Source organism: Dipodomys spectabilis, unplaced genomic scaffold (genome assembly GCF_019054845.1).
Source record: "Dipodomys spectabilis isolate Male_0828 unplaced genomic scaffold, ASM1905484v1 ptg000042l, whole genome shotgun sequence".
Taxonomy (NCBI): Eukaryota; Metazoa; Chordata; class Mammalia; order Rodentia; family Heteromyidae; genus Dipodomys; species Dipodomys spectabilis.
In genome coordinates, this window is record NW_024870719.1 from 2,296,646 (window position 1) to 2,320,000 (window position 23,355).

The 23,355-nt window shown below is 43.3% G+C and overlaps 1 protein-coding gene across 2 annotated transcripts in view; it reads left to right on the forward strand.

Moving 5' to 3' along the window:
- Positions 1-23,355, forward strand: part of LOC122106533 (signal recognition particle 54 kDa protein) — a 97,023-nt gene that overhangs the window by 54,816 nt on the left and 18,852 nt on the right. The window contains exons 1-2 of one of the 2 annotated variants that reach the window (XM_042677912.1): positions 10,961-11,152; positions 21,229-21,402. The exons of the other annotated variant lie outside the window; for it this stretch is intronic. Coding sequence (XP_042533846.1) covers positions 11,000-11,152; positions 21,229-21,402 — 327 coding nt within the window. The 5' untranslated portion in view covers positions 10,961-10,999. Of the gene's footprint in view, positions 1-10,960; positions 11,153-21,228; positions 21,403-23,355 lie in introns of those variants that run through there. 2 annotated transcript variants of the gene reach the window in all.

Here is a 23,355-nt window from a genome sequence, read left to right on the forward strand (position 1 = left end):
CTTTCTTAATGGCTTAAAATGATCAATGTATCACACACAAAAAAGAAAAAGCCAATAAATACGTTTTATAAAACCTTGCCCCGAAACACACCTTTAATGAGAAATATGTTAAAACATGAATATTAGCAACTTTTATGATAATTAAAATAAATTTGTCATTGAAAATCTTAGTTGTGGGGCTGGGAAGGTGGCTCAGTGGTAGAGCGCGTGCCTTGCATGCCTGAGGCCCTGGGTTCGATTCCTCAGTACCACATAAGCAAAAAGAAAAAAGCCGGAAGTGGCGCTGTGGCTCAAGTGGTAGAGCGCTAGCCTTGAGCTGAAGAGCTGAGGGACAGCACCCAGGCCCAGAGTTCAGGCCCCATGACCGGACCCAAAAAAAAAAAAAAGAAAATCTTGGTTGTAACTGGGAATGTGGCTTAGTGATAGAGTGCTTGCTTAACATGCATGAAGACCTGGGTTTGATTCCTCAGTACTTCAAAATAGAAAAGGATGGGAGTAGCACTGTGGCTCAAGCCTTGAGCACAAAGAGGCTTAAGGACAGTGTCCAGGCCCTGAGTTCAAGCCCCAGGACCAGCAAAAAAAAAACTTAGTTCTGACAAATTGAAATTGAGAATTTGACTGTGCTCTCCCAGATATGATGTTTGTTTGATATACAATCTGAAGCATATTTTTGAAGCCTTAATAGTCTTCCATAATTTAAAAAGTCATTTTTATGTTTCTTACATACTGCTTGAGAAATTGATAAAATAATTCCAAATTATGACACTTCTTTTTTGGTCAGTCAAGGAGCTTGAACTCTGGTCCTGGGCGCTGTCCCTCAGCTCTTCAGCTCAAGGTGAACCTCTACTACTTGAGCCACAGCACAACTTCCCATTTTCTGGTGGTTTACTGGAGATAAGAGTCTCTTGGAGGGCTGGGAAGTTGGCTCAGTGGTAGAGCGCTTGCCTTGCATGCTCGAGGCCCTGGGTTCGATTCCTCAGCACCACATAAGCAAAAAGAATAAGTGCTCGAGGCCCTGGGTTCGATTCCTCAGCACCACATAAGCAAAAAGAATAAGCCAGAAGTGGCGCTGTGGCTCAAGTGGTGGAGCGCTAGCCTTGAGCTGAAGAGCTGAGGGACAGTGCCCAGGCCCAGAGTTCAGGCCCCACGACCAGACCCAAAAAAAAAAAAAAAAAAGAGTCTCTTGGACTTTCTGCCTAGTCTGGCTTTGAACTGTGCTCCTCAGATCTTAGCCTCCTGAATAGCTAGGATTACAGGCATAAGCCATGGTGCCTGGCTAATTTTTTTTTAAATTGTCAGTCATGGGGCTTGAACTTGGGGCCTGGGTGCTGTCCCTCAGCTCTTTGCTCAAGACTAGAAGCACATGCTGGGAAGGTGGCTTGGTGGTAGAGCACTTGCCTTGCATGCATGAGGCCCTGGGTTCGATTCCTCAGCACCACATAAGCAAAAAGAAAAAAGCCGGAAGTGGTGCTGTGGCTCAAGTGGTAGAGTGCTAGAGCTAAAGAGCTGAGGGACAGCGCCCAAGCCCAGAGTTCAGGCCCCACGACCGGACCAAAAAAAAAAAAAAAAAGACTAGAAGCACTCTACCACTTTGACTAAGTTATATTAATTATTGTAAAATAAAATCTCTCAGACTTTCTGCCTGGTCTGGCTTTGAACCATGATTCTCAGATCTCAGCTTCCTGAGTAGCTATGATTACAGGCATGAGCCACCAGCAGTCAAAGAATTTAGACTCTAGTAAAAACTGTCCATGAAAGCTGTGACTTAAATAGCGACTAAATGTTCATAATTACTGATCTTTCTCAAAAATCTAGAAATAATAGAGCCAGGTAAATGATCAAAATCCAAACCAGAAAGGCATCACAGCTGATTCTCTATTCCTAGCATTCCATTGGATTAGAATCTAAGTCATTGTCTTCAAAATTCTGTTTCAGATTACAGATATCATGTTTGGAACATTAAGGTGTTCCATTAACCTTCAACATAATACTGCCTTTGCTTTTTTGTCTTATTACTGGAATTTTAGAGCAAATGCCCCTGTTCAGTGAGTCCAAATAGATTAGTCTAGGCCACCCATGCCAATACGCCAAGTAGAGAGATGAGTGGTGGTGAAGGGTAGAGAAAGGACTTTTAATCTGGTCATGTGGGGAAGAACATATCAGACCTAATGTACACCTCAAAGGGCAAAGAGGACCTCAGAATATAGAAAAGGTAAAGGAGTAGTTAGTATAAATAACCAACAGAACAGGTAATCTAGGCCAGGCCAATGGTATGATCAATTACTATCTTAGTTCTGGTTCTGCAAGGGTTTCTAAAGAAGTTGTTGTTGCTGGGTACCAGTGGCTCATTGAGCCAGTTAGGCTAATTACTCAAAAGGCTGAGATCTGAGGATCATGGTTCAGAGCCAGCCTGGGAAGGGAAGTCCAGGAGACTTATCCAATTAGCCACCAGAAAAAACAGTGATGCTGTGACTCAAGAATGTAGAGCATTAGCCTTGAGCAAAAGAGCTTAGGGATAGTGCCCAGGCCCTGAGTTCATGCCCCATGACTGATCTCCCCCCCCCAAAAAAAGTTATTACCTCTCATCACTTGAGAGGAAACATCTAGTGCCCAGAAGGTGATTACTCCTGCTCCTAGGTACCACCTATTATCATAGGAAATTGCCCTCCTTGAAGATGGGAGGTTAGTCTATCCAACTTACTGAGTGGTAGTTTTGGTCCCATAAGTGCATTTATGATCAGTCTTTTTATTCCTGAAATCCATGGTAATTTCAGCAGATTCAGGAAGCTAAAGAGGCAAAAAATAGAGCCAGAGAAGATAAAACAGATTGAGGTTAGTGACTTTCCCTCCTGGATGATTAATTTACTTACATGATAAATGTTGAAAAATTAAATTTTTCCCCTAGATCAGTTGTATAGCCACTGGCATGTTATTTCAGTTTGATAGTTTTCCCCATGTTTTGACATTAAGAGGTAAGTAATTCCTTTGTGTTCATTGTCAAATAGATGCTTTACCTAAGAGGCCCTAACCCATCATGTAGGTTTCTGATCCTTAATAGTGGCAAAGTGAGTACAGGTAATTTTGGTATAATTTTTAGTGAAGATACACATTGTAAACTGATGAAATAATGAAACATTTCCTCTGTTAAGGTGAGCCTGTGACATAAATTCTTCTGTGTTTGGCATGTGTGTGCTACTTTTTGTAATTTTTTTGATGTGTGGTGGGGGAACGCTGATGCTGGGATTGAACTCAGGGCCTGGGTGCTGTACTTGAGCTTCTTTTACTCAAGGCTAATGTTCTACTACTTGAGCTACAGTTCTGCTTCTGGCTTTTGATAGTTAATTGAAGATAAAAGTCTGCAGGATTTCCCTGCCTGGATTGGCTTCAGAACCTTGATCCTCAGATACTCAGCCTCCTGAGTAGCTACCATTATAGTTGTGAGCCAATAGCTCCTGGCTTTACTTTTTGCAATTCTGTCATCTCTGTCTTCATTTGAAGAAAACTGTATCTTTTAGCCTCATTTGACTTAAAGGATTCTCTGTAGCCTGTAAAATAATGCATTTATCAACACTGGTTGGACCATAACCAGCCAAGAGAAGAAACTAAATGGTAGTACTGCTCTTAAAGGGGAAATTAAGATGGATGATGAGCCTGACATTAAGAAACACTCTCAATAGGTGACATTGTTCAAAAAGAAATGTACTCTTTATCTGATTTATGTAACTAACCCTGTTGTACATCATGTTTACAATAACAGTTTTAAATGCCTTTAAAAAATAAAGGAGGGGAAGAATTAACTAAGCCAAAGCTAAGAGTTTAGCTCATGTGATAGAGCACTTGCCTAGCAAGTACAAGGCCCTGAGTTCAAACCCTTGTACCATCCAAAAAATCAACCAGTTGCAAAATTTAAACTCAATATCAAAAAAGAAAAACTCCCTTTACAGAGGGCTTGAGACTCTTCATGCACTTTTGCATAAAGGCTTTTCTTGCTGAGGAAGTAGTCCTTAGGTGGGTTGCTTCTCCCTCACTTTCCTTCCCCCTAACCTCCTCACCTCCCCCTCCTCTTCTCTCCCCTTCTCTTTCCATTCCCCTTTCTTCTCTTACCCTCACCCCTTCTACCCTCACCCTCCTTCCTATACTGGGCTTGAACTAGCACTTGGGTATTGTCAGCTTTTTCAGTTTCACAGACTCTTGCCATGGCTGGCTTCGAACCACAACCCTCAGATCTCAGCCTCCTGAGTAGCTATGATTGCAGGTTGTTTTTCTTAATGCCTCTGGTGCTTTTGCTTGGCTTACTTGCCCTGCTTGTTGCTCTACCATTTGAGCCAGGCATTCAGTTAACAGGCAACTTTTGTGGACTGACTTTAAATCAAGATCTCTCAGGTCTCATCCACCAGAATAACTAGGATTACAGGCATGAACTAATAGCACTAGGCCAAGAACCTTCTATCAGAGAGAAATCTCATAGATACATCAAGCAAGAAGAGTATCTGATGACTGCATATTTCCATATTTTAGGAATCATGTTTGCTTGCTTTTTAAACTTTAACAAAAAGGAAAACATTCTTTGATGAACCAAAGGAGATGAGAAAATTTTTTTTTTTGGGGGGGGGGGTCCGGTCGTGAGCCTGAACTCTGGGCCTGGGCGCTGTCCCTCAGCTCTTCAGCTCAAGGCTAGTGCTCTACCACTTGAACCACAGTGCCACTTCCGGCTTTTTTTTTCTGCTTATATAGTGCTGAGGAATCGAACCCAGGGTCTCAGGCATGCAAGGCAAGCGCTCTACCACTGAGCCACCTTCCCAGCCCCAACTGCACAATTTTTGATACTCTTTTGATAACTAAAAGTATGAAACCCTTCAGTTGATATGTATTTTGATTTTATTCAGTTTTCTTCTATGTTAAAAGAAACAATGTTTGATCTTGCCCTGAATGGCAAGATATTCCTAATTGTTATCTTAAAGGATGAATAATATAGTCCTTTAAAAAATGTACTTTTTGAAGGGAGGGTTGCTATGTTGCTATGTTGAACTTCTGTTCAAGTCTTTCCTCTGCTTCATCCTTCTAAGATAGCTGGGACTATAGGTATGTTTCACTGTGGTTGACATTACTTAAGCTTGAATCATGGGTCTGCTGCTTACCAACTTTGTCCTTGACCAAGTTGAACTTTTCATTTATCAACTTTATCTTTGGACCTTTGGTTCCTCAGTTGTAAAATGTTAATAATTATAATAGTACCTTATAGTTCTGAGAAAGATGCATCAATACAAGGAAGTCCTAGTATCTACAGTTCTAGGGATGTTGGACTCATTATAAAAGTGAAGCATCTTTTAATGTTTAAAATCAACAAAAGTGCATCTCATCAACTTTTCTTGCGATATTTTGAAATGTGATACTGGGGTTTGAACCCAAGGCCTCACACAACTGGTGTGCTCTTGAGCCATGCTCCCAGCCCTTTTGTTTGTACTTTGTTTTTGAGACATGTTTTGATAACTTTTTGCTTGGGATGGCCCTAAAATTCTTGATCCTCTTACCTCCTAAGTAGCTGGAAATATACAAGTACACCACTATGCCTGGCTTCTGCATCATTTCATTGTTTTTTTATTGTAAATTTTCTATTATATTATAATAAAGGTGATGTAAAAAAGGGGTTACAGTTACATCAGTCAGTAAAGAGTTTTTTTGTTTTGTTTTTTTTTTGGGGGGGAGTCAGTCCTAGGGCTTGAACTCAGGGCCTGGACAGTGTCCTTGAGCTTCATTTGCTCAAGGCTAGCACTCTACCACTTGAGCTACAGCACCACTTCCAACCTTTTGTTTAAGTGGTTCTGAGGAATAGAACTCAGAGCTTCATGCATGCTAAGGCAAGCACTTTACCCCTAAGCCAAGAGTACATTCCCAGCCCAAGAGTACATTTCTTTTTGGACAATGTCACCCCTTCCTTTGCTCTGTCCCAGTTTTCCCCTCCCATTCCTATCCACAAGTGGTATAGTTCATTTTTTCTGCATGATTTTTTTTAATGAAAAATGGGGGGAAATTCCCTATTTAAAGGATGGGTTAGTCTGAAAAATACTCCCTACTGTGTGTATGTGAATGTATGCATATGTGGAGACAGACAGGCACAGAGAAGATGGAAAGAGTCAAAGGGATGAGATGGAGGAAACACAAGTGATCTATATGAAAGCCACAAGTTGGGGCTGGGAAGTTGGCTCAGTGGTAGAGTGCTTGCCTTGCATGCATGAGGCCCTGAGTTCGAGAAAAAAGCCAGAAGTAGTGCTGTGGGTCAAGTGGTAGGGCACTAGCCTTGAGCTGAAGAGCTGAAGGACAGCGCCCAGGCCCAGAGTTCAGCCCCCACAACTGACAAAAAAAACAAACAAAAAAACTCCACAAGTTTTATTTATTTGATGACAATTCTGTTAGGTTTTTAAAAAGAGGTAGCCAAGTAAGAACAGCACCAGCACGCATGTGGTATTCAGGTAAGGAGTAGGTTTAGGGGCTGGGAAGGTGGCTCAGTGGTAGAGTGCTTGCCTTGCATGCCTGAGGCCCTGGGTTCGATTCCTCAGCACCACATAAGCAAAAAGAAAAAAAAAGCCGGAAGTGGCGCTGCGGCTCAAGTGGTAGAGCGCTAGCCTTGAGCTGAAGAGCTGAGGGATAGTGCCCAGGCCCAGAGTTCAGGCCCCACGACCGGACCAAAAAAAAAAAAAAGGAGTAGGTTTATTCAGTAGACCTGCTGGGACCAGGCAAGGTTGGCACTCCACTTGGCTGGGAAAGAGAGGAAAGAGCAGCAGAGAGAGGGGAGAGGGGAGAGAGGAGAGAGAGAGAGAAGAGAGAGAGACAGTGCACAGAAAGAGAGCAGTGAGCAGACACAGCAGGGAGAGCTAGAAAAGAACACAGAGAGAGCGTCTGGGCCTGCACTAGGTCTTATGTAGGGTATGGGCGGAGAAAGGTGTGGCCACATCAAATTCAGATGTGACCTCAGCGGATGCAGATGTGACCTCTTCCAGGTGTCCCAGTTGCCTAGGTAACGCAGGTACTGGGTGGAGACTTTGCTGAGAGGAGGGTGGAGTTGGCTAGCCATCCAGGAGCAGACATTACAAATTCCTGGTTATCAAACTTTATTTAGCTTCATTGTTGCCTCTTAACACACCCCTCCCCACCTTCTGCTGGGAACAAGAAGGCAATAACCGAGACTGGACCCTGGAATTGAGGTTTGAGGCCAGGAGACCTGTAGCCTTCCGCCAGCTTCGGAGCCCAAGGTTTTTATTGGTCTTGTATAGGGAAGCACGTGCAGAAAGTAAGATATAAACTTCAGCACGTGACAATATTTTGTATACAAGTGGTAGATTACCTTCTTATTCTGGAAAAGAGAGCCAAACATTCAACAGCTTACAATTTGCTTAAATCTTAGTCTACCCCCAGGCTCCCACACAATTTAGAGTGGAGCTAGCCTACAGTGAGTACAGAAATTTGAATTCCTGTTAAGCAGGACTGATTGACCTTTTCCGGAAACACTCAGTGTTCTGAGAGTATGTTGGGAAAAGGTACTCCAAACTCCCAATCCTTTCGGGCCTCACAGCTCAGATTTTCAGGCTCTCACAAATGAGTAGATCCAAATTTACTTTTTTAGCTGTACATGCAGCATTTGAATTTAGATCTCAATTATGTTTTCAACTAGGTAAATTCCAATATTTGGATTTTGTTGTTGTTGTTGTACTACAACACTAATATTGAAAAATAGAAGAAGAAAAATTTTGTTACTGATTTTTAGTAGATGTGACAGGAAATAATAACAAAAATATAGATTTGCAAAATCAAGCCATTGCAATTTCTATGTTTTTCTGTTGCTTTAATTGGTTGATTTGTAATAAATTTCTCTTTGGTTGCATATTTGTATTAAAAATTGTTTTTTGGAACTATTTCCCATGCTGGAATATAACTTGCGTTTTGAATTTTCAGTAAATTAAGAAAAATTATTTGAAAACCCTGACAATGCATTCTGCTTCAGCAGGGAAAATTGCAAAATAATGTTTTACTTCACAATTTAGAAAACAATCATGCATTTATTTATTTTTAATAATAGATATTGTTGGTAGTCCTTGTCAGTAACAGAGAAGAGATTTTGAATAGATATAATATAGAACTGTTGTTTATGAAAGCCAATTCATCAAATCTTTTAACAATTGGCTCTTTATTTTTATTTTCAATTTGCAGTTTGGTTTTGGTGTTTTAGACTGTTTAAGCCCTTTGTTTATGCAACCATACAGAATTAGTTCATATTACTAACTTGTTTACTTCAGCAGCAAGCTCTCAATTACCAGAATATAAAACATGGATTTTCAACCAGTTTTAAAAGTATAAATGATTTTGAAAGGATTGTTCTTAGTGAAACTTTGTGTGTGTGTGCGCGCGCGCGCGCACCAGTCCTGGGGCTTGAATTCAGCACCTGGGTATTACCCCTGAACTTCTTTGGCTCAAGGCTAGTGCTCTACCACTTGAGCCATAGCCATTTCTGTTTTTTTCTGAGTAGTTTTCTGATTTTCCTGTTCTGGCTGGCTTTGAAACATCATCCTCAGATCTGTTTCCTGAATAGCTAAGATTAAAAGCATTAGCCACCAGTGCATGGCTTGGTTTTGGTTTTTAGGTTATTGTAAATTTTTTTTTTGGGGGTCCGGTCGTGGGCCTGGGCGCTGTCCCTCAGCTCTTCAGCTCAAGGTTAGCACTCTACCACTTGAGCCACAGCGCCACTTCCCGGCTTTTTTTTTCTTTTTGCTTATGTGGTGCTGAGGAATCGAACCCAGGGCCTCAGGCATGCAAGGCAAGCACTCTACCACTGAGCCACCTTCCCAGCCCATAGGATATTGTAAATTTAAGAAACATAGAAAGGCCGAGTGCCTGTGGCTCACGCCTGTATTCCTAGCTACTCAGGAGGCTGAGCGCTAAGGATTGCGGCTCAAAGCCAGCCGGGGAAGGTAAGTCTGTGAGACTCATCTCCAATAAACCATTCAGAAAACTGTAAGTGGCGCTGTGGCTCAAGAAGTAGAGCCCTCGCCTTGAGCTGAAGCGCTAAGGGACAGCGTGCCTAGTAGGCCCAGAGTTCAACACCCATGACCAACAAAAAGAAAGAGAAAGAAAGAAAGAAAAAGAGAAAGATAGAAAGAAAGAATGTACAAAAATATTAGGAAGAGGGTAAGGAAAAAGAACAGAAGAAAAATGGAGTGTTGGGGTTTCTGGTACCATGTTGAATAACAGTGTAACATAGTAGGTCATACAGTTTGGGAAAAACATTTCTAAATGTTGACTGACATTAAAATGAAATTTAAAGCATCAATAAGTTTTGGTGGTGCATATTTATAAATCTCTGCCCTTCTGAGAAGAAAGGAGAGGCAGAAGTAGAAGCAAGCAAATGGGGAATTAAGGGTAGTCTGGGTCACATAGCCAGAACATGTCTCTAAAAAAAAAAGAAAAGAAAAGAAAAAACAACAAGCCAAACAAACAAAAAACCCACAGTTAAAAGTATCATGTGAACTGAGCACCAGTGGCTAATGCCTGTAATCTTGGCTACTCAGGAGGCTGAGATGTGAGGATCACGGTTTGAAGCTAGCCGGCGCAGGGAAGTCCATAAGACTCTTATCTCCCATTAATCACCAGAAAACCAGGAATGGTACTATGGCTTAAATTGGTAGAGCACTAGCCTTAAGCAAAAAAGCTCAGGGACAGCACCCAGGCCCTGAGACGAAGCCCATGAACTCCCCCCTCCCAAAGTATGTGACACTTTGTATGACTAAAATAATACCTTTTGAGAGCTGGGAAGGTGGCTTAGTGGTAGAGTGCTTGCCTGGCCTGCATGAGGCCTCTGGGTTCGATTCCTCAGCACTACATAAGCAGAGAAAGCCGGAAGTGGTGCTGTGGCTCAAGTGGTAGAGCTAGCCTTGAGCTGAAGAGCTGAGGGATAGTGCCCAGGCCCAGAGTTCAGGCCCCACGACTAGGGGAAAAAAAAAAAAATATATATATATATATATATATATATGTATAATAAAATAATACATTGTTTTTGTTTCTACATATTTGGAAATTTTTCATGCTAAACAATTAAAAAGGCATTTAGGGCTGGGAAGGTGGCTCAGTGGTAGAGTGCTTGCTTTGTTTGCAGCAACACATAAGCAGAAAAAGCCGGAAGTGGTGCTGTGGCTCAAGTGGTAGAGTGCTAGCCTTAAGCTAATGAAGTTCAGGCCCCACAACTGACAAAAGAAAATAAATAAAATAAAAATAAAAGGGCATTTACCTGGAAATAGTTCGTTAAAGTCATGCAATAATTTCAATCATTTAAAAAATTTGCACAGTGGCAAAATGCAAAGAGCCTGGGATCGCCCTCATTTTACAAGCATACACACACAGCTCTAAAGCAGACAAAATATGCTTCCTATTTGTCAAGATGGCAGAATATTTTTCATGCAGAAAAAGTCTAAAGTGTTTCAGACAATTGCAAGCAAAATTCACTCCTGGGGCTCTTATTTCAAGTATTTTGGGGGGACTGTTATTCCTCTTAGTATAGTAGGATGTAGCTGTACCTTTTACATTTGTCAGTAGCCATATTTCACTAGAGAAACAAGAGCGCAACTGCTCTCGTTTTACAAGTGCAGAAGTGGGGATTCGGATGTAGATTCCCGAGAACTCATTCTGAAACCCACACGCCTCTCTCCAAGTACAGGTAGGAACCCTGACATCTCGGGAGGGGTCGGGCGGGGTTTCCCTAGCTCCGGACTTAAGCTGGGCCGGAAGCCTTGCGACCGAAGGTCCCGCCCCGTTCCCAGGCCCCGCCCCTCGCGAGCTCCTAGTAACGCCTCCCTGGGGGGGGCGGTGGGCCCGCGCAAGGTAGGAGCTGCTCCGCCCCTCAGGCCGGCCCCTCCCCTTGCGGGAGCTCGGCGTGACTCGGCGGGCGCGGCTCGGGCGGGCGCTGCTGGTGAGTACCTCTTCCCAGCCGCGGGGCCACACTGGGAGACGGAGGATGGAAGTGGGCTTATCGGCCATTACCCTGTGTCTTGCCAGCAGCCCCGTGGCAGCGACGACGATGGACCGGGAGTCGGCGGGCTGTGTGGAAGAAGCGGTCACCACGTCGGGAGCCGCAGCCACGGCGGCGTTTGGAGACTCGGCGCGGCAGGTAGGTGGGGGCCCGGGAGCTGAGGCCGGAGGGCGGAGCTGCCTCGTCGCGGGGTTCGCGACTGCCCACCCCTCCTCTGAGCAGGCCGCTCGCTGGGGTTCCTCCGTGTGGTACCCGGGCCTCCGCCCACCCAGGCGTCCCTCACTCCCCTGACGCCTTGGCTGGCAGCGCTGCGGACTCTGGGGGCCTCGAGTTGGCGGGGAGAGGACGAGTGATACTCCAGCCTCTGGTTGCCTGCGGGAGAAAACAGGCGTGTGCCCTTTAAGGACGGTCCTTAGAGTAGCTGCAAGCCAGGTGACTGTGGCTGCAGCCACATCTGTGGTCTCTAGTGCCAGCTCCTGCCTTTGGTTCTTCCTTGTGCATTTTTGCTATTAACCCAGGTGAATATGTGAATTCAGGCCTGAAAAACGTCTTCAGGCGGAGAGTCGCTTTCCTGTTCCTCGCCCTCGGGGTGGGCGTTGCCCCCCCATTTCACCCACAAGGCAACTGAGGCTCATGGGTAGTCTGACCCGTGTGTGAGCCGCCCCTGAGAGCATTGAAATGGAACTTTTGTCAGTAGCCACGTTGTGAAGAAAAGCCAGTTGTACTCATTTTAATCGTGTCTCTTGTTTAGCCCGTTGGATAAAAACATATCAACACACATGTAATTACTATGAAAGTTTCAATGAAGTACTTTTCCTTTTTTTTTTTTTTTAATGAAGCCTGGAATCCTAAGTATATTCCACATGCAAGTCTCTATGTGGATTTTTTTTTTTTTTTCTGTTTGAAGAAGAGGGTGATATGCAAGACATTTAGGAGACAACACTAGTTGAGAACTTTTAATTTTCAGGTGAAACCTGTTGTTGACCAGTACACTCACTCAAGACCTTTAAGTCTGTGGACTTGGTATGCTTTGTCGTTTTATTTTTCCTTTTGTTACTAGAAATGTGTGTTTTGTGTTTTTTTTTAAATCACTACTTCAACTTTGAATCTAATAGCAAAAGTAAGTAAACATCCCTGTTCTGATATACCAGTTAAATGTTTTCACAGGCATTTTGTTTTAGTGGAATTATGTTGTTTTCATATTCTTGATAAAAACAAACACAAACAATAAAAATAATAAAACACTAAATAACAATTAAACATTTAAAGAAGCAAAAGGAAAACACACTGCCCTTTTAGAAAAAAATCAATGATAGATAGATGATTGATAAATGGATAGATAGCACCCTTGTTTATCTCCTTTTTTCTTTTTTGGGTCCGGTCGTGGGGCCTGAACTCTGGGCCTGGGCGCTGTCCCTCAGCTCTTCAGCTCAAAGCTAGTGCTTTACCACTTGAGCCACAGGGCCACTTCCAGCTTTTTTGTTTTTGCTTATGTGGTGCTGAGGAATCAAACCCAGGGCCTCATGCATGCAAGGCAAGCGCTCTACCACTGAGCCACCTTCCCAGCCCCTTATCTTCTTTTTTCTACACTGGTAGGTGGCTTGGGTACCATGGATAGTGTGTGGGGGGCGGGTTGGGGTTGTTTGGAATGGTGAGCTACAGGCACTAGAGGTTACAAACCTACCCAGGGCACTTTTCTTATATTCTCATTCTCCAAAAGTATTATGTTTTTTTTTCTGGTTGTGGGGCTTGTGAACTCTGGGCGGGAGCACTGTCCCTTAGCTCTTCAGCTCAAGGTTAGCACTCTACCACTTGAGCTACAGCGCCACTTCCCGTTTTCTGGTGGTTTATTGGAGAGAAGAGTTTCATGGACTTTCCTGACCTGGCTGGCTTTGAATCATGATCCTCAGTTGTCAGCCTCCTAAGTAGCTAGGATTACAGGCGTGAGCCACCTGCACCCACTTATTATGTTTTTTTAAATGCACAAACCATCTCTTCTTTCTTAATTAAACACAAATAAACTCATACAGACTTTTAACATTTACCCTTTCTGCTTTCATGTTTATGTTCCTGCACAGAAACATCTCTGGAAACCCCAGATCTATGCCCAGGGTTTTCCCAGTATGAGGAAGAAGGAAATACAGTGAGGTGGAGATGTGGGTGGAGCGGCACATTGCTGCCTATCCTACACTGCTTTCCAAATTTGTCAGGACTGATTAACCCTAAGTGGAGTTAGTTAGGATACTGAATATGTTTAGAACTGGGGCTCTAACCAGGCCATCCCTTATCTGTTGTGTGACACACTATCCAGATGCCTCTGAATAGACTTTTTTTTTTTTTGCTGGTTGTGGAACTTGAACTCAGCCTAGGCTCTGCCCTTAAGCTCTTTTGTGCAAGGCTAGTGCTCTACCACTTTGAGCCCTAACACCACTTCCAGTTTTCTGGTGATTAATTGGAGTCTCCTGGACTTTCCTGCCTGGGCTGGCTTTGTGCTGGCTTTGTGGGCTGGCTTTGTACAGTGATCCTCAGCTCTCAGCCTCTTGAGTAGCTAGGATTACAGGTATGAGCCACCACACCGGCCTGAATAAACTTTTAACCACACTTTGTCTCAGTGTTATCAATGCAGTTAAAATATCATACCACTCATCAATTTATTTCCAGCTCCACTGCTAACAAGCAGAGAGGTATTATTGTAACTTTGTACCAGAACTGTTGGCTACATGATATAGCATTGCTTATCCCATGTTGCTAGCAATCTAGTTGGTGAAGGTAATGCTGAACAAATTCTAAGAGTACTATATGTTTTAAAGACATCTTGGTTGTTATGGGAGTATTTTTTTTTTTTTTAATTACCATTAAAAACAGGTCCTGAGAGCTGGGATATAGATCAGTGGCAGAGAGCTTGCCTGGCAAGGGCAGCATCCTGGGCTTGATCCCCAGTACCAAAAAACAAACAAAAAACCAGTGGAAAAAAAAAAAAACAGGTCCTGAGAGTTAAGCAGATACATAGTACAGTTAACCATAAAATGTAATTAAATGAGCCAGTTGCAGGTGGCTTACTTCTGTAATCCGAGCTACTCAGGAGGTTGAGATCTGTCCTTTGTGGTTCTACGCCAGTTCAGACAAAGTCCATTGAGACTCTAATCTCCAGTTAACCAAAAGAAAGCTGGAAGTGAACTGTGGCTCAAGTGGTAGAGTGACAACTTTGAGCAAAAAAGCTAAGGGATAGTGCTCAGGTCCTGAGTTCATGCTCTAATACTGGCACGTGCATGCACATGTGTGCCTGCACACACATTGTTAAATGTTAATGGATTGTTGTCCATTAAATTGATGTATATTAAATAATTTCCTGGTGATAATTAAATTTGTATAATCAATTTCAAAAGTGTTCTTGAGGGGCTGGGAATGTGGCTTAGTGGTAGAGGGTAGAGTGCTTGCCTCGCATGCATAAAGCCCTGGGTTCAGTTCTTCAGTACTACATAAATGGAAAAAGCTGGAAGTGGTGCTGTGGCTCAAGTGGTAGTGTGCTAGCTTTGAGCACAGAGAGACTCAGGGCAGAGCCCAGGCCCTGAGATAAAGCTCTAAGGCTGGCCAAAAAAAAAAAAAAAGTGTTCTTTATAATTGCTGGAAATTTTGTACCAAATTATTTTTATTTTACCTAGTAGTATTTCTCCTCACTTCCCCAAAATACAGGTTAGAATCACATGGCAAAGATTGTTTCTCTAGGGGCTGGGAAGATGGCTCAGTGGTACAGTGCTTGGCTTGCATGCATGAGGCTCTGGGTTCGATTCCTCAGCACCATATAAGCAGAAAAGGCCGGAAGTGGTGCTGTGGCTCAAGTGGTAGAGCTCTAGGCTTGAGCTGAAGAGCTGAGGGACAGCGCCAAGGCCCAGAGTTCAGGCCCCACGACTGGTAAAAAAAATAAAAAAAGAGATTGTTTCTTTAAGGCCTTTAACTTTGCTTGTCTAGTTCTTGGTGGCCCAGAGCCAAATCCAGCTAGCCATTCATTTTAAGTAAGGTTTTATTGGAACAGCCACACCTATCCATTATGTAGTGTCCAAATAAGTGGCTTCTCTTCCCTGGCTGCTTCTGGAGAGTTCATTGTGACACAGACTATCTGATCTACAAAGCCTAAGATGTTTACTATCTAGCATTTACCAAAGCTATGCTAAACCTTGCCTAAAACAATAAATCTGAAATTTGAAATTTACTACATCCAAAGTTAGTATTAGGCTGGGCATTAGTGGCTTATACTCATAATCCTAGCTACTCAAGAAGCTGGAAAAAAAGTCCAATTAACCAACAAAAAGCTGGATTTGGAGGTCTGGCTCAAGTGATATATTGCCAGCCATGAGGAAGCAAGCTGAGTGAGAGCTCCAGGCTCTGAGTTTAAGACCTAGTACCAGCATATAAACACAAAATTAATATAGTTTTAAAGAAAATGCTTAAATAAAAGTCTCTTGAATTAAATCTCCTGTGATCTAAGGATGTAGTTCAAAGCCAGCCAAAGCAGGAAATCTGCCTGAGCAGGAAATTCTGTGAGACTCTTATCTCCAATTAACCGTCGAAAACTGAAAGTGGAGCTGTGGTTAAAGTGGTAATAGAACACCAGCCTTGAGTGAAAAGCTAGGGGTAGCCCTCCAGACCCTGAGTTTAAGCTCTCTGCACAGGTACAAATGTGAGTATACACAGAAATACTGTTTATATTTATCCAGTTTGGTTATTGGAATGAAAAATATAATTAGATTTCAACCACCTTTTACAGAATTTTAAAATTCTTTTGGAGAGAGGGCTGGGAAGGTGGCTCAGTGGTAGAGCGCTTGCCTTGCATGCCCGAGGCCCTGGGTTCGATTCCTCAGCACCACATAAGCAAAAAGAAAAAAGCCGGAAGTGGTGCTGTGGCTCAAGGGGTAGAGCGCTAGCCTTGAGCTGAAGAGCTGAGGGACAGCGCCCAGGCCCAGAGTTCAGGCCCCATGACCGGACCCCCAAAAAAAAAAAATTCTTTTGGAGAGAAATAGACACTCAAGGTTGATGGAGATTTTCTACCTTTTTTTTTTTTGGCGGGGGGGGGGGGGGGGGGGGGTCCAGTCATGGCCTGAACTCTGGGCCTGGGCCCTGTCCCTCAGCTCTTCAGCTCAAGGCTAGCGCTCTACCACTTGAGCCACAGTTCCACTTCTGGCTTTTTTCTTTTTGCTTATGGGGTGCTGAGGAATCGAACCCAGGGCCTCGGGCATGCAAGGCAAGCGCTCTACCACTGAGCCACCTTCCCAGCCCCTCTAGCATTCTTTAGGACAGTCAATGTTTTGTTAAAGTTGTATAAGAAAAATAAAGTAGTGACATTTATTTTTGTTTTGAAACAGGAAAAATTAAGGCTATGAAAGTGCTAAAGGAGGAAGTGGCGCTGTGGCTCAAGTGGTAGAGTGCTCGCCTTGAGCTGAAGAGTACAGGGAAAGAGCCCATGCCCCACAACTGACAAAAAAAGAAAAAAAAGAAAGTGGTAGAGGAAGCAGTGACAGGCTGCCTCTGCTCTCCTAGATTGGGTTGGGGCTCACAGAGAGGGCAGTGCATGATGTGGTGATGCACTGTTCACTGAGTGGGGCTATTGCCTTGGCATTAGAGACATCCAGTTAGTATGAAGGCGGAGCTATAACCAAGCTGCTCTGGGTTTGCATTGGAAATTCAGGGATCAAAACACATAGTCTGGGTCCCAAAAGAAATACAGTCATAGCTGGGCACTGGTGGCTTATGCCTGTAATCCTAGCTACTCAGGAGGCTGAGATCTTAGGATCAAGGTTCAAAGCCAGCCCGGGCAAGAAAGTCTGTGAGACTCTTACCTCCAATAAACCTAGAAAACTGGAAGTGGCGCTGTGGTTTAAGCGATAGAGCGCTCCCCTGGAGCTGAAGAGCACAGGGATAGGGCCCAAGCCCAGAGTTCAAGCCCCACGACTGACCCAAAAAAAAAAAAAATACAGTTATGGGCCGGGAATGTTACTTAGTGGTAGAGTGCTTGCTTAGCATACGTGAAGCCCTGGGTTCGATTCCTCAGTACCATATAAACAGAAAAGCTGGAAGTGGCGCTGTGGCTCAAGTGGTAGTGTGCTAATCTTGAGCAAAAGAAGCGCAGGAACAGTGCCTAGACCCTGAGTTCAAGCCCAAGGACTGGAAGAAAAGAGAAAAGAATATAAGAAAAGAGAAAGAAACACAGGCATCAGGAAATTGAATAGGGATGGCTCTAAGTAGTGCTTGGGATCTGGGAGCTATAGGAGAAAGGTGGCCTGGGTGAATGACTTGTTCCCAGCTTGATCATGGATACAATAAACGTGTTGATCTGTAGTTGGTAAAAGCTTGTTTAAACTCTCAGGAGAGGATATAAACTGTGAATTTTTTTCCCAGGTTAACCCTTCAAAATTCTATGTTATCAAGGTTTTCATAATATAGTTCATTATAGTTGGTTCCAATACTGTCTGTGTATGTCATAGAACAATGTAAGTGTTCTTTGGGTTGGCTATACCGGGATTCAAATCCTGCCTAATCACTGTTTTCTGAGAAGGTTATTAGATGATTCATTAATGAAAAACAGTGCCTAAGAGTGAAGCTTCAGGCTGTCATGGTGCTTACTGGTAAAATGCTTGCCTAGCATGTACAAGGCCTTGTGTTTTATTCCAGCACTGTAAAATGTTTTTATTTTATTTTATGTTTTTGGTGCCAGTCCTGGGGCTTGAACTTGGGGCCTGCGTGCTATCCCTGAGCTTCTTTTGCTTAAGGCTAGTTCCCTACCACTTTAGCCACAGCACTACTTCTGGCCTTTTCTGTTTATGTGGTACTGAGGAATTGAACTCATGGCTTTGTGCATGCTAGACAAGCAATCTACCACATTCCTAGCCCTGTAAAATGTTTTTGTTTTTTGTTTTCTTTTTGTCGGTCGTGGGGCTTAAACTCTGGGCCTGGGTGCTGTCCCACACCTCTTCAGCTCAAGGTGAGCGCTCTACCATTTGAGTCACAGAGCCACTTAGGGTTTTCTGGTGGTTTATTGGAGATAAGAGTCTCACGGACTTTCCTGGCCAGGCTGGCTTTGAACTACGATCCTCAGATCTCAGCCTCCTGAATAGCTAAGATTACAGGCATGAGCCACTGGCGCCCGGCTGTAAAATGTTTTTTTTTTTTCTTTTTTTTCGGTCGTGGGGCTTGAACTCTGGGCCTGGGCGCTGTCCCTCAGCTCTTCAGCTCAAGGGGAGCGCCACTTCCGGTTTTCTGGTGGTTTATTGGAGATAGGAGTCTCACAGTCTCTCCTGCCCGGGCTGGCTTTGAACCGCGATCCTCAGATCTCAGCCTCCTGAGTAGCTAGGATTACAGGCGTGAGCCACCAGCGCCCGGCCTGTAAAATGTTTTTATACTTGTATAACTGAACATGGTCTGCTTTATTAATACAATCTCATGTCTGCAACACTAGTTGAAAGAACTTTTTTTGTAGTGGTGAACAACCATCATGGATTTAAATTATGTTTTCCCATAATTATTTTGAATTCTGGATATCTTAGAGATTTCTACCAACATGGACTTTAATTAGGTAGTCAGTATTGTTTTACTTTAGTTTTTTTTTTCCCTTTGATGTGGGGCTTGAACTCAGGGCCTGGGTACTGTCTCTGAGCTCTCTTGGCTCAAGGGTAGTACTCTACCACTTGAGCCACAGGGCCACTTCAGGACTTTTTTCCTGTTTATGTGGTATTGAGGAACTGAACTTCATGCATGCTGGGCAAACACTCTACCACTGAGCTACATTCCCAGACCTTTAGTTTTGTTTTTAAGTCATTCTAGTGGTACATGAATATATTCTTTTTAAAAATTGTTATTATTAAGGTGTTGTACAGAGGGGTTACAATTTCATAAGTCAGGTTATAAGTACAATGCTTCTTGGACAATGCCACCCCTTCCTTCATTTTTCCCCTCCTATTCCTACTCCAAAATTACATAATTGATTTTTTTACATAGTGTATATTGAATACAATGACTCACCCCTCTTTCCTCCATTCCTGTGCCCTCCTGTCTCCCTATCCCCATAAAATATGTTTCTATTTCTTGGTATTTGTTTTGATAAACAATACTTTGGTTGTATATTATATTGCTAGAAGCCGGGCGCCGGTGGCTCACACCTCTAATTCTAGCTACTGAGGAGGCTGAGATCTGAGGATCACAGTTCAAAGCCAGCCTGGGCAAAAATGTCTGTGAGACTCTTATCTCCAATTAATCACTAGAAAACCGGAAGTGGCACTGTGGCTCAAGTGGTAGAGGGCTTGCCTGGAGCTGAAGAGCAGGGATAGCGCTCAAGCCCAGAGTTCAAGCCCCACAACCGACCAAAAAAATTTACACACACACACACACACACACACACACATACACACACACACACACACACACACACACACACACACAAACACACACAGAGAAAGTTAGAAACCAACAATAGAACCAACAACAAAATACAAAAAGGATAAAAGGTCACTTTAGCCAATAAGGTTAGTTCCTGTTCAGGTAATCTCCCTTCACCCATTATGTGTACTGTGCTTTTTTGAAATCTAGTAAGATTTCAAAAGTTTTTTATTTAATTAATTTATTTTTTAGTGTGTGTGTATGGGTTATAGGGCTTGAATCTAGCCCTGGGAGCTATCTCTGAGATCTTTTGCTCAAGGCTAGCATTCTACCACTTTGAGTCACAGTGACATTTCCAGTTTTCTGGTGGATGATTGGAGATAAGAGGCTCATCTCCGGCTGGGAAGGTGGCTCAGTGGTAGAGTGCTTGCCTTGCATGCATGAGGCCCTGGGTTCGATTCCTTAGCACCACATAAGCAGAAAAAGCCAGAAGTGGCGCTGTGGCTCAAGTGGTAGGGCACTAGCCTTGACCTGAAGAGCTGAGGGACAGCTCCCAGGCCTAGAGTTCAGGCCCCATGACCACCACCACCAACAACAACAAAAAAAAGGGTCTCATCTGCCTGGACTGGCTTTGAACTGGGATCCTCAGATCTCAGCCTCTTGAGTAGCTAGGATTACAGGCATGAGCCACCAGGGCTTGGTTGTAAATTTCTTTCTTTCTTTTTTTTTTTTTTTTTGTCGGTCATGGAGCTTGAACTCTGAGCCTGGGCACTATCCCTTAGCTCTTCAGCTCAAGGCGAGGGCTCTACCACTTGAGGTACAGCGCCACTTCCGGTTTTCTAGTGGTTTATTGGAGATAGGAGTCTCACGGTCTTTCCTGCCCGGGCTGGCTTTGAACCTCGATCCCCCTGAGTAGCTAGGATTACAGGCGTGAGCCACCAGCACCAGCTTTGGCTGTAAATTTCTTTACTATGAAAAAAATTTGTTGCTTATATTTTATGAGCTATTGACTAAAATATCTGGAAGTTGTAGAATAGAACACTAATGGTCTGCTTTTTCAGATTTGGTTTACAGATGGATTATATTTGGCTTGCAAAATGTTTTGAATTTACGACTCTTGAGTTAAAGGAAAGATTTAAGTTAAGCTGGACTGCTTTGTGTGTGCGCGCGTGCGCGTGCGTGCGTGCATGCCAGCCAGGATTGGGGCTTGAACTCAGGACATGAACCCCATCTCTTAGCTTTTATGCCCAAGGCTGACTAACACTCTACCACTTGAACCATAGCTCCACTTCTGTTTTTTTTTTTTTCTGGGTTAATTGGAGGTAAGATGGATTTTTGTGCCATGGCTGGCTTTGAAACATGATCCTCAGATTTCAGCCTCGGGAGTAGCTAGAGGTATGAACTGTGCCTGGCTTTGAACTGCCTTTCTCTAAGCTCAAATCCAAATATTTAGGAAGGTTTCATGATATAGACTGCTATTTTCATTTTATATATCTAACATATATACATATAGATAATTTTCCTTTGACGTTTTATACTCATCCTTCTGTAATTATTGTTCTTTAAAATGGTTGCTGTCCAGCATGTCTTATACATATAACACTGAGATTTTGGTAGGACTTTAAGTGTGATTTTTGACTCTTAGCTGTTGATCTAAACTGCAGAGTGAGTATGGATACTGCTTGTTTTATTAACTCTACATATATACTATTGATGTTCTTGTGTATATGATTTTTAAAAAATGGTTTCAGGATTTGTCTGTTTTAGTTCCTAAAATAAAGCCACAAGACAGGTATGTATAATGAAAGAATCTCACTTGAAACTCCAATTTCTTATTATTAATACAGATGAGTAATGAAAGAGGCTTTGAAAATGTAGAACTGGGAGTCATAGGAAAAAAGAAGAAAGTCCCAAGGAGGGTCATCCACTTTGTTAGTGGTGAAACAATGGAAGAATACAGCACAGATGAAGATGAAGTGGATGCCCTAGAGAAGAAAGATGTTTTACCTACTGTAGATCCGGTAGGTTTGATACTCATAAACATTTTATCAATGGGTTTTGTTTTAATTTGTTTCTGCTTAGACATTGAATGGAAAGGGTCACTTGTCCTTTAAATCTGCTTATATTCTGATTGTAAAATTATTCATTGTAATTTTTCTAGAAAGTATTACTTTTACACAGTAAGACTAGAAATATTTCTAATATATCAGCAGGTTAAGAGTATGTCTTTCTTAAAAAAAAAAAAGTATGTCTTTCTTGCCACAATTCCTAAGTGTGAATAGATTTACTGCATTGAGTGCTTAAATCTGTGTGCCTTTGAGTTAAAGACTATGCTTGATAATTTTTTTTTTATTTTTGTTTTTTTTAATTCCGGTCGTGGGGCCTGAACTCTGGGCCTGGGCGCTGTCCCTCAGCTCTTCAGCTCAAGGCTAGCGCTCTGAGCCACAGCGCCACTTCCAGCTTTTTTCTTTTTGCTTATATGGTGCTGAGGAATCAAACCCAGGGCCTGAGGCTTGCAAGGCAAGCGCTCTACCACTGAGCCACCTTCCCAGCCCTATGCTTGATAATTTTTATACTTGATAATTTTTGTCCAAAACTTAGCACTTGTCAATTTTTTTTTTTGGGGGGGGGGGGGGTCTGGTTGTGGGGCCTGAACTCTGGGCCTGGGCGCTGTCCCTCAGCTCTTCAGCTCAAGGCTAGCGCTCTACCACTTGAGCCACAGCGCCACTTCTGGCTTTTTTCTTTTTCTTTTTTTTTTTTTTTTTTTGGGTCCGGTCGTGGGGCCTGAACTCTGGGCCTGGACACTGTCCCTCAGCTCTTCAACTCAAGGCTAGCGCTCTACCACTTGAGCCACAGTGCCACTTCCGGGTTTTTTCTTTTTGCTTATGTGGTGCTGAGGAATCGAACCCAGGGCCTCATGCATGCAAGGCAAGTGCTCTACCATTGAGCCACCTTCCCAGCCCCTGTACATTTCTTTTCTTTTGCATAGCGTCAGCTTTTCCCTCTTTCCCACTCATTGCCTCCCTCCCATGACTGCCATTGAGTTGCTTAGTTCATTTCAATCAATGTCCAGTGCAGCTAATGGGACCAACTGTTGTATGTTTTCCCCTGATTTCCTCTAGTTCTGTGTTCTCTTCCTGGTCCAGTGTGCACACATATACCATATATGTGATCAGCAGCATGGGGTTAATTTTTTTTTTTTTTGGGTCCAGTCATGGGGCCTGAACTCTGGGCCTGGGCTCTGTCCTTCAGCTCAAGGCTAGCACTCTACCACTTGAGCCATAGCTCCACTTCCGGCTTTTTTCTTTTTGCTTATGTGGTGCTGGGGAATTGAACCCAGGGCCTCAGGCATGCAAGGCAAGCTCTCTACCACTGAGCCACCTTCCCAGCCCCAGCATGGGATTATTTAGTAGTGATTCGACCAGATGAGTGGAAGTCCTTTGTTTCTGAAGTCCTGTTAATTTTGTCGTATCATCTTAGGTTTTAACATCCACATATCAGGGAGACCATGTGCCGTTTGTTTCTTTGCTCTTGGCTTACCTCGCTCAACATGATTTTTTCTAGCTCCATCAATTTCCCTGCAAATGCCATTATTTTGTCCTTTCTAATGGCTGCATAATATTCCATTGTGTATAGATACCACAGTTTTTGGATCTATTCATCTGTAGTGGGACATCTGGGTTGTTTCCATATCCTGGCTATTGTGAACAGTGCTGTAATAAACATGGAGGTGCATGTGTCTTGTATACTGGTTCCTGTGTTCAGGATAGAAGCCTAGAAGTGGTATGGCTGGATCATAAGGGAGGTCAATATTTAGCTTTCTGAGGACCCTCCAGACTGCTTTCCAAAGTGGTTATATAAGTGTACATTCTCACCAGCAGTGTAATAGGGTTCCTCTTTCTCCGTATCCCCTCCAGCATTTGTTGTTGACTGATTTTAGGAGGTGGGCCATTCTGACTGGGGTAAGGTGGTAT